Genomic DNA, 11,079 nt, shown 5'->3' with positions numbered 1-11,079 from the left:
GCATCATTTGATTGGCTAAAATATCTATCAGTCAAAGATGAACACGGAAACGTTTGCGACTCACTGGGACTGATCTCAGGTCTGCCAGGTGGGGCACGTCTGACGTCTTCAAGCGTGAGGCGGGGCTAAAGAAATCGGAGCAAAGGAAGAAGGAGACAGGTAAAGGTGAGCACACATACCTATCCAAACAATTCTTCTATTTGTTGTTTAAAATTAATGTAGATATCACATCATCAAAATAGTTTACCCTGAGTGCGTGATTTTCTGTGTGTTTGGATTTACTTGCGGTCCGAGTGCCTTTTGTTTGGTGCGTTGTCTTTCAGGAAGTAGACGCAGACCTGCTGTTCCTCAATACTATATAGTCAAACACTTTTAAAAGTAAAGAAAACAATACACATCAGAAATAAAAGACGCTTTGAAGAATGTAGACAACGTTTGAACACACTAGTGGTGCGATACATATAAAAATCCCACCATTACTTTGTTCCGCAGTGCAAAGAAAAATGGTAAAGAACGAGAATGAGTCAGCCAACCGGCCTGACAACACTGCCTTCACCCAGCAGAGGCTCCCAGCCTGGCAGCCCATGCTCTCTGCCGGCATCGTCATCCCCGGGTTTGTGCTCATCGGTCTGGCCTTCATCGGCATCGGCGTTGCCCTCTTCATCACCTCACGCAGCATCCAAGTGCTGGAGGTAAGAGGCTGACGTTATGTCAGCATAGCATAATTTAGCATGGTAGCATTTGATAGATTGTCATTTGCAAATATACCTTTATGCAAGGCAAGATGTAACATCCTCATTTTGCTGCTTATGCACTTTGTGTGTTCAGGTTAGTGTCTTGCGACGTGTCAGTTTACTAACTGTGATTGTCTTAAAATGTGATCAATTCTCATTTGGCATGATGTAAAATTTGTATCTGATGCCTATACCGCTCTACGTTATCAAACTAGTGACTTCTCCTGTGTTTATTTTAGCATCACAAAATTGTAAAGTAATCCCACACTCCTTCCAAAGGTGTGGCGTAAGTCATGTGGTAACTTAAGTTCATTCATATTTAAATGTTAGTCCTCAGTTGTTGTCTCTTTCTCCCGCAGCTTGACTACACAGGCGTGGAACAAGACTCGCCATGCTTTAGGTGCTCGGACCCTGACGTGAGGGATTGTGTTTGCAGCATACAGTTCTCCATCAACCGCTTGTTTGAGGTGCCTTGGACTATTATAAAGTGCATGTTTAAGAATGTGTGGACACACTGTTCAAATGCAAGTTTTTTGTGATATTTAAAAAAAAAATACTCGAAGATAAATCATCGGAAAACCTTTTCCACCCTTAATATGAGCTCTAACCTGCACAATTTGATTTGAAAAATATTTACAAGTTCCACAGCTTATTGTGGGATAGTGTTTTATTTTCTGACAAGCAGTGTCGTGTTTTCAATTTGCGCCAAGAATATTGAACCTTTTGGAATTATGGACAACATGTTCAACTTTAGTTTCACTGAACCGTAAGAACCTTTCCCACATGTATTTGGGAGATTTCAAGTGTGCTTTTGCAAAATGTAGCCACTTGAATACGACAGTCGTTAGTGTTCCATGATTAATTTGGGGTTAATCAGAAGCACTTTAAAAGGTGGTAGATGGGTGCTGAATACGTTTGGTTCAGCCACATGCACGGTTCTAAAAGGGTGTCTACACTTGTGCAACTACATTATCTCAGTTGTTCATTTTTACATTCCTGCTATAGGTCCCATTTATGGTGGAAAATGTAGTAATGATTTTTCTTCTCATTTTTTAGCATAATATAAACTTCACATTTGAATAGTGGTGTGTAGAATATTTACGAGTACTGTATGTTGCTATCTTGCAATCAGTTTGTACCGTAGTACCCAACAACAAAGCAAGATGTAAAATCCATATTTTTTTTTTGTATAAGTTCTTTCTGCAGTCAGGTTGATTTCTAGTTATGTTAGCATACCAGATGTCCAAATACCGTAATTCCCGGCCTGGTTAAAAGCCGCAAGTGCCCACATTGAAACCCACATTAAAACGCGAGATATTTACAAAGAAAGACGGTACACAGAAAGAGTTTAACGCTAACGCCTCCACGCTAAAACTATAAACACCGCGCTAACAGGGCTGGTTAAAAAAAAAACATACCGTTAAAAATCACTGAGACATGGCAGTAACACGCTAGCGCTGGTGCTAACAGGGCCGGACCGGTAAAACTCACTTCCTCGGCACATATATTCCACCGGCCTCCCTCTTACATTTTCCGCTCGAGTACCCCGTTGTGGCCGTTAGAAGAAATGCACAAATTAGCCGCATCACAGCATAAACCGCAGTGTTGAAATTGTGTGGAAAAAAGTCGCGGTTTATAGGCCGCAAATTACGGTACTATCCAACGGTTTTCCCACTTCCGAATGACGTCTTTTTATTTTTTTTATTTTGTTGTCTCTGACAGGGGCCAGTGTTCTTTTACTACGGCTTGTCCAACTACTACCAGAACTACAGAAGGTATGGAGTCTCCAGAGATGATATCCAGCTTTACGGAGACCTGTCCTCCTTCAAGGTGAGCTAAAACACCGTAAGGTAGTTCATTCACATGACGTGAGCACGCGATTTCGTGGTGAGCGGCGTTTGACTTCCTGTCCTTTTTATCGTTAGTTTATGAGTTAACTGATTAAATGTCAATATGTGATGTGCAGTATTTGGGTCATTGTTTTTCTGGGCTTTTCCGAAGGAACCCTCTGATCAATGCGAGCCCTATCGATACGACCGCAACAACCAACCGATTGTGCCGTGTGGCTCGATAGCAAACAGCATGTTTAACGGTATGTGCTGTTCATTCTTATCCTAAGATTCTTGAGAGAGTTCTCATTTTCTCACATTTTCCTTTGGATGCCGGAAGACACGTTCAGGCTGTTTCAGAACGTGAACGGCCAGCAGGTGGTGGTGCCCTTGGATGGGAAAGGGATTGCTTGGTGGACTGATTACAACATCAAGTTCAGAAACCCCAGTATCACGCCCCTGAGAAACGCTTTTAATGGTTAGTACTTTGTTCCCCTGCTGAATTTTGTAAGCAATATTTTTTAGGACTTAACATCATACAAAGAGATTTACACGGTGCATTTCCACATAACTTTGCAATACAAAAGTCTACTAGCTTAATGCTAACATGCAATGCAGAATCCAATAAATGAGCTAACAAAACTAGTATAGATGTTGCAGTACTTATACCGTAAATTCCAGACTACAGAGCGCACCTGATTATAAGCCTCACCCAGTACATTTGTAAAGGAAATACCATTTGGTACATACATAAGCCAAACCTGTGTAAAAGCCGCAAGTTTCCACATTGAAACCTACATTGAAACATGAGATATTTATAAAGAAAGACAGGACACAGAGTTTTCAAAGTTTTAATACCTTAGCTTAGTTTAACATAGTAACAACATAGTAGCACGAACAGGGCTGGTAAAAGAAAAACAAAAAACATACCGGTTTAAAAAAAAAAAAAAAAAAAACAGCCGTGGCAGCTACACAGTAGCAGCACGGTAGCACAGCACTAACGGGGCTGGTTAAAAAAAATACCGGTAAAAATCACTGAGACGCTGCAGTACCACGGCAGCAACATGCTAGCACAGCGCTAACAGGGCCGGTTAAAAAAAAAAAAAAACACCGGTAAAAGTCACTTCCTCGGCACATATATTCCACCGGTCTCACTCTTGAGTGCCCCCCTTGCGGCAGTAAGAAAAAATGCACAAATTAGCCACATTACCGCACAGCCCGCAGTGTGGAAAAAAACTCACGGCTTATAGGCCGGAAATTACGGTAATTGTGCTTTTTATTGACTCATAGGCACGGTGATGCCGCTCTTTTGGCCCAGACCGGTTTACGAATTGGACCCCTCAGACCCCGCAAATAACGGCTTCATCAACCAAGACTTCCTGGTGTGGATGCGAAGGGCCGCGCTACCGGATTTCCGCAAACTGTACCGGCGGATCACCGAGGGGAACTACGCCGATGGCCTCCCAGCGGGGAACTACACACTGGAGATCTCTTACAGTATCCTTGTACGTGGAACAGGTTTTTGAATTGTTGTTGATGGAGAAATGATGGGGGTGCGGGGGGGGGGGGTTAAGTTATTGATGTACTCAAAACAGAAGCCATGTGACATATCAGGTTTAACCACGATGGTCTTCGCACACTGAAGAGACCCCACAAAACACAGAAATGTTCTCGTGAAAGTGTCATGTGACATGTCCCAGTTGCAAGTCGGTCGGTCTAACCCGTTTGACAGGTTGGCCAATGCTCTGTTTTTACACAATTCAACAGGTATGACGACAAAGGGGATTTGTCGAGTTCATGTTCTCCGAAGTACATAAGCGTCAAGCGGTTAAATGAAACCTGCAAGTTGACAGCTCCCAAACTGCAATGATTTCGGCCAGAGAAACTGAAAATATAGTACAGCCTCGGTTCTCGACCACAATCCGTTCCGAGAAGTGATTTGTTCGGAAACCGAATCGACCGCCGCGTGCAGTTATTTCTGTTTTTTTTTTTTTTTTTTTTTTTTTTCCCTCCAGGGGTTCGTTCGAATTCACAATAACAAAGCGCGTCACGGGTAGATCAGCTGGTTGAGCCGCGCGTGTTATATTTCTGTTTGGTTTTTTTTTTCGGCGGCGTGGGAATTCACAGCAAAGTGCGTCGTGGCTAAGCTGGTCTGGCTGCGTTATCTGTATGTACCGATTTTCGCTCAAAAACACAAGCAAAAAAAAAATCTCGAAGTTTTCACTCGAGAAGCGATTTGTTCGCGAACCGAAGCTGGACTGTACGTGCCTCAAGAAAAAGACAGAGGACAGAGTCTTGTTGCTCTCCAAAATATTAATCCATTTTAGAAAAAGCTCATCCAAATGACGTTAAACTCAAAAGTCTGGTCACTCATATCCCAAGATACCACTTTACTTGGAAGTTATCTTATGTTTGCTTGTAATTTTTGAGGTGGTAAAAGAAAGGGGTCATGGTGGATCAGGTGGTATAGCGTTTGCCTCACAGTTCTGAGGACCCAGGTTCGATCCCGGCCCCGCCCGTGTGGAGTTTGCACATTCTCCCCGTGCCTGCGTGGGTTTTGTCCGCGCACTCCGGTTTCCTCCCACATCCCAAAAACATGTAACATTATTTGGACACTCTAAATTGCCCATCAGTGTGATTGTGAGTGCGGCAGTACTCCCCGTGACCCTGGTGAGGATAAGCGGCAAAGGAAATGGATGGATGGATAAAAGAAAGGTGTTTATCACGTATCCCAGCGTTGTATTTCCTTCACCCTCACCCGCTCGTCAGACTATCCCGTGCTGAGCTTCGACGGCAGGAAGAAGGTGGTCTTCAGCAACGTGTCGTGGATGGGGGGCAAGAACGAGTTCCTGGGTATCGCCTACCTGGTAATCGGCTCGCTCTGCGTGGTCATGTCAGCGGTCATGCTCATCGTCTACGCCAAATTCAAGTTCCCGGAGGAGGACTGAGCAGGGCCTGAAGTTGAACTTTTTTACATTTTTTTTGTTTTAAACGCACACTACAGCTAAATGGACATTTGATAGTGGAAGAAGATTTGGTTCTTTTTGGTGTTTATTAAAAGCAAATTTTTGCGCCGTTACTAATTTGATAGCTCATTATCAAAAAGCCATGTGAGAAATCATCATAATATTTAGTCTGTAGAGGTGCTTGCAAATTTAGCTACGATGAAGGCAGATTTGCACAAAAGTAAGACATCGCTTTTTAAGCACATATTTGTTTCATGTAAATTCTGTATTCCACAGGGTTTTTATCTCATGGTTTTTTTTTTTCCTGTATTGTAGTTTTTTGGTTTTACATCATAGGATTCCTCGTTTTAAATCAACCACATACACATATTTAGCGCATTAGCGCATAAACATACGTTACACTCATAATGTAAATACAGGAAATGGAATTTTACTAAAGAATTTTCTGTACAGCTTCTTAAAATTTTATTGCCTTTGTGTTTTCCTCATGGTAATATTTATACAATAAAACAATGGAAAAGCAGAACGACCTGTATCATTTTGGTTTCAATTTTTATGTGTGATTGGTTTTGTTTGTTTGTTTTGACTGCATTTACCATCCAAGTAGTCCAAATGTCATGTCTTTTGTTCCATGTCCGTAGCTTCCTTTTTCATGACATCATACTTACATCTTAGTATGCCCAAATTTGTTTATGCATCAACAATAATTACTGAAATCTAAAAGTATATACCCTTAATAAAAACTGATTGAAGAATTTATTCTGCAATACAGGTGTCTGTGGTTTACAATCTTCTGACAAATATGCCATTTTATATTGACTATTAAAATGACTTAGTATTGATTTACACAAATATATATTGTAAATATAATGTGACTTTAATCCTGCATGAATTATTGATAGGTTACTGCACATTCCAACATATTTATAAATGTGTTGCTGCACTAGAAGTTGAGCACCATCGTAATCCGAGGACCTATGTACAGTACTGAAGTACATTTGTGCTATCTAAGTTTGATTCTGAATTTCTAACATACTATTGTAATTTTCCAACATTTAAAAAGTAATTTCAAACGTTCGTAATTCAGTGTCCAAATTTTTGTGTATTCAGTTTAAAATTCAAAATTAGGACTTTTCATTTTTTCAAATGGAATATTTGACTGACTGTTAAAGTTCTGTCTGCCATAAATTTCATGGTAAAAAAAAAAAAATAAATCACTGATTTGGCACAAATACGTACACTGCAAGAAGACATCTCCCTTCTTCCCCTTAGCGGTCATACACCTCAACTACAAGAATCTACGATTTGCTATTGCATTCTGGGTAACGTTGTTTTTTTTACCGAGGATATTCTATTGTAGATACCCCCTTTTAAACTACAAGTGCCAGAATCCATCGCTCAAATAAATCGGACGTCCATCGTGGTACGATTTGACAGCGGTGCGGCACCCAGTTTCAGAGCGAAGGCGAGTCTGAGTCTGCCACAGCCGCTTCGGTTTCTTTTGTTCGTCGTTCGGTGCCTACCGGTGGTCGCGGACCCCTTCGAAGGATGTCAGACGGAGGCGGAGGTGAAGAGAACAGCGGCTCCATGGAGGTGTCGGCCGTCCACACGGTGGCGGACGCCTCGGTGCTGCAGAAGCACATCCGCAAGCTCGTCCCGCTGCTCCTGGAAGATGGCGGCGAGGCCCCGGCCTCCCTGGAAACCTCCCTGGAGGAGAAGAGCACGGTGGAGCAGATGAGAAAATTCCTGGGCGACCCCCAAGTCCACACCATCTTGGTGGAGAGAAGCGCGCTTAAAGGTAAACTCAGGTTGGCGTCTTGGGCGGCTAACCTAGCTAGCCCGGCAGACGTGGACGCGGAGTTCTGTTGTTCTCGGGAACTCTCTTCACCCAAAGTCTGAACTGGGTTTACTGTCAAATACAAGTCACAATATCTTTATCTGAAATACCAACTCATACAAAACGTATACATTTGTGCTATCAGGGTTTTAATTTGATTTTTTTTTTTTTATCCAGCTCCTTCATAATTAATTAAATGGGAAGACGCAGCACCATGTGTCAGCGATGACTCTGCATCCGTGATGAAAACGATTTATTAGCTCGCTGTCCACAGATGTGACAAAAGCGCTTACACTCCACACTTAAGGAGAAGTTAAAAACATAGTAAAAGTAGAAAATATTGCTTCAACGGTTGTACCAGGCCATCCATCCATCCATTCTCTGGTGACTTTGGCCGAGAGGTGGGGTCCACCCTAAATTGATCACCAGCCAATCGACCGTACTAAGTAATTGGACCCCAAAAAAAAACCCCCAAAAAACTACAAAGAGTTTTTACTGATACGCATTTTTCCTACTTGGCGCAAAAACAACTGCATACCCTCTTCCTCTTTTACTGTATGTTTGCACATTACTCATCCTGAGAAGAGGGTTAAAAAAACAGTGGACAAAGCTTGGCTGCCACCAAAATTAAATAAAATTTTACGAGTGAGCAGTATGTAAGAAAAATGCTAGACTAGCTAATGATAACTGAATTAATACATTATTTTTAGAATAGACTAAGAATGTTGTTTTTAGCCTAGGACTAAATATTAAAAACGTTACTGTAGCAGACCACATTAAACAAAATACAAAACATTTATTAGTAATCTGATCGTTTTCAGTTGCGCAGAGCAGCAATGAGTCGACATTTTCTTGCAGCTTATTCATTTAGAATGAAATCCAATGCTCCACTACTTTGGGTGTGTATGCATTTATCAGCACCACTGATTTGCACGTTATCTCTGCAATGTAACCAGATGTGGATAGGAACGCCGTGCATATGAGAATATTAACCCTATTTTATGGTCATAAGTAACTATAAATCATGGATCTTTTTCCACACATACACACATGCACTTTTATCAATGTCTGGTCAACAAACTCCATTCATTTTAGTGGATAAAGCAAAAAGAAAATAATTCTCCACTTAAAAAGTGTAATGGTAGGAAGTGTGTTAACTTCCATTGAACACGAGTTTGAATGTACAATAATCTGTTACTTCTGGACAGAGCCAGATGCTAGTTATTAGAGGGAGTACTGTACATCCCTGTGCAGCCATATTTATTAAATTTATTGAACCAAGTAAAAGACCAGTTAAAAGGGAACATCTCATTGCCAATGGTGACATGGCCAAGAAGGCAAAAAGTTAAACGTCAAGTCCAAGTCAATCACATTCAAGTTTATTTTTATTTTCACCTCCCCTCTCTAAAATAAATTGGTTGAGTTGTCGAAATTATAGGTCACACTTATATTAAAAAACGTTTTGAAATTATTTATCTTGGTCAAAATTCTTTCACAATTCAAAAACCTGGTATTTTAAAAATGGTGTTTATATTTTTATATCCATAGCAGCGTGTTCAGCCTACAGTTTTGTGCTGTACAATGTAAACAATATAGTATTACATATTTCTTGGAGCTGTTTTTTTTCCCCTAATCTGTTACTTTACACATTTTAATTACATTTCTTATAGGTTAAATGATATTGTTCAGAATAATCCAAAAGTTTATGTTCATGTTTTATTTGGTTATTTGTAGTTTATTTGACATTCATGCTCTGATTTAACAAAAAAAAAGTAAAAATCTGATGTTATGTACTACTTCCTGATTACTTTCTTATGCAAGAAATTATTTGGAGGAGTACTTTTTATTTGAGTCATATTATTCTATAGTTGTACTCTTACTTTAGTCTAATATTTGGCTACTCTGCCCACCTTTGTCACGCTAAAAGCAATACAAGTCGCGTATTGTGCTAAATCTGAATCAAAAGAATTATTTGTACTCGTGAGAGTCATGCTGTTCTACTGCTTTCTGTCATGTTGGTCAGACTTTATATTCAGTCTCTCTCCAGGTACACTTTGTGATGCTGAGCCTCAGAATAAAAGTCTATTGATGCTCATCCTAATAGAAATGATTTAATTTATGACGTGATATATTTTGTTTTTTTTACCCAGAGGACGTCGGTGACGAAGGAGAGGAAGAGAAGGAGTGCATCACTTACAACATCAGCATTGACATACATTATGGCCTTAAGTCTAACAGGTAAACCAACATTGGAGAGCTTTTTTGATTGCTTTTGAACTGTCTTTGTCGGTAACTACGTTTGATTTAAGCAGCATTTACCACAAATAAGGCTCCCAAAGAGCTGCACATGGTGACAAAAAAAAATCACAAACATAAAGTTAATACAAAGACAAAAATATTGCATGCTCCTTCATAATTTGCAAGTGACATTCTGTGGTTCTGTGCTGAAGGATTAAAATTCCAGGCTATTGATGGTCATCCTATTACAAATTATGTAAAAAAAAAAAAAAAAAAAAAAAGTTATTTGTTTAATAGTTGCAGCCCTAATGTATATTTAAGTTCATCACTAAAGGCAAACATTCAGTTTTGTAAATACCTGATTTATTCGTATAAGATCACAGTGCAAGTTTCCAATAATTTTGGAACACTTGGTAACACATACACACACCTCCCTCCTGCAGTTTGGCTCTGATCAAGAGGACAGGCGTCATTGACGCAGACAAGCCCATATCGACCCAAGTCCGCGTCCTGACGCTGAGCGAAGATTCTCCCTACGAGACTCTCCACTCGTTCATCAGCAATGCAGTCGCTCCTTTCTTCAAGTCGTACATCCGCGAGTCTGGAAAGGCAGACAGGTAATAAATTCCTCCACCGATTTGATGGTTTGCCCTTGAAACTGTGCTACGCTCACGGTCACATTCCTTCGCAAGGGACGGGGACAAAATGGCGCCTTCCGTGGAGAAAAAGATAGCCGAGCTGGAGATGGGCCTCTTGCACTTGCAGCAGAACATCGAGATACCCGAGATCAGTCTGCTCATCCATCCCATCATCACCAACATCGCCAAGCAGTGCTACGAGCGTGGCGAGAAGCCCAAAGTCACCGACTTTGGGGATAAAGTGGAGGACCCCACCTTCTTGAATCAGCTTCAGTCTGGTGTGAACCGCTGGATCAGGGAGATTCAGAAAGTAAGTTACACGGGTTTGTTTGTTTGTTTTTCGATATGCAGAAGGTCGTTGGTTATGACTTGAGTTCTATATGACCAACTGATTGCTATACACTTGCTATAATTACAATTAATATTTGTAAGAGAAACACTTATAGGACATAAATATAAAACAAACCAATGAAAAACTGTAAGTATAGTGCTCAGTAAGTGACATGTATTCTTACGTCTCTCCCCAAACTGTTTTATTACATGCCAATCATAACCTTGAAACTGACTTGTGTAAAGTTGCAGTATTAGAGAGAGAAGCACAAACAAATGCCAATCCCACTCTTTGAAGTGACGATAGGAGCATTTGACATCTTCTCTCGTGGTGTTTCACGCAATTAACATATTTTACACATACTTTCAGCACAGTTAAAGCAATATCAGCAGCCAATTACCGAGAAGTAGCAGGCGTTCACTCGTTTAAGCAAGTGTGAGAGTTCATAATGACAAATATTTGGGCTTGTGATTGGCTAAAATAGAAATGATGGTAGCTGCATCAAA

General features: G+C 40.6%; 2 protein-coding genes across 3 annotated transcripts in view; both read left to right on the top strand.

Annotated features, from left to right (window-relative positions):
* Positions 1 to 25: 25 nt before the first annotated feature.
* Positions 26 to 6,055, top strand: tmem30b (transmembrane protein 30B). Of its 2 annotated transcripts, none has more exons than XM_061844038.1 (8): positions 26 to 165; positions 493 to 692; positions 1,094 to 1,201; positions 2,457 to 2,564; positions 2,736 to 2,826; positions 2,904 to 3,041; positions 3,854 to 4,060; positions 5,333 to 6,055. In XM_061844038.1, the coding sequence occupies exons 2-8, from the start codon at positions 504 to 506 to the stop codon at positions 5,509 to 5,511; spliced, it is 1,020 nt and encodes a 339-aa protein (XP_061700022.1). In that variant the 5' UTR covers positions 26 to 165; positions 493 to 503; the 3' UTR covers positions 5,512 to 6,055. The 2 variants fall into 2 exon arrangements, with proteins under 2 accessions (XP_061700022.1, XP_061700023.1); XM_061844039.1 differs by having other exon boundaries at positions 76 to 159.
* Positions 6,056 to 6,920: 865 nt separating this feature from the next.
* Positions 6,921 to 11,079, top strand: part of dync1h1 (dynein, cytoplasmic 1, heavy chain 1) — a 43,573-nt gene continuing 39,414 nt past the window's right edge. The window contains exons 1-4 of the mRNA XM_061844877.1: positions 6,921 to 7,327; positions 9,517 to 9,604; positions 10,048 to 10,221; positions 10,297 to 10,552. Of these exons, the coding sequence (XP_061700861.1) occupies positions 7,078 to 7,327; positions 9,517 to 9,604; positions 10,048 to 10,221; positions 10,297 to 10,552 (768 nt within the window). The 5' untranslated portion in view covers positions 6,921 to 7,077. The remainder of the gene's footprint in view (positions 7,328 to 9,516; positions 9,605 to 10,047; positions 10,222 to 10,296; positions 10,553 to 11,079) is intronic.

The sequence above is a fragment of the Syngnathoides biaculeatus genome, chromosome 15 (genome assembly GCF_019802595.1).
Source record: "Syngnathoides biaculeatus isolate LvHL_M chromosome 15, ASM1980259v1, whole genome shotgun sequence".
Taxonomy (NCBI): Eukaryota; Metazoa; Chordata; class Actinopteri; order Syngnathiformes; family Syngnathidae; genus Syngnathoides; species Syngnathoides biaculeatus.
The sequence above is the reverse complement of the archived record's forward strand: the minus strand, read 5'-3'. Positions and strand labels throughout refer to the sequence as shown.

Bases quoted from the DNA above. Each gene is read 5' to 3' on its own strand.
- tmem30b (XM_061844038.1), top strand. From the start codon at position 504: ATGGTAAAGAACGAGAATGAGTCAGCCAACCGGCCTGACAACACTGCC. The intron at 2,827-2,903 runs GTATGTGCTGTT...GGATGCCGGAAG, and splicing joins AGCAAACAGCATGTTTAACG to ACACGTTCAGGCTGTTTCAG. The intron at 3,042-3,853 runs GTTAGTACTTTG...ATTGACTCATAG, and splicing joins CCTGAGAAACGCTTTTAATG to GCACGGTGATGCCGCTCTTT.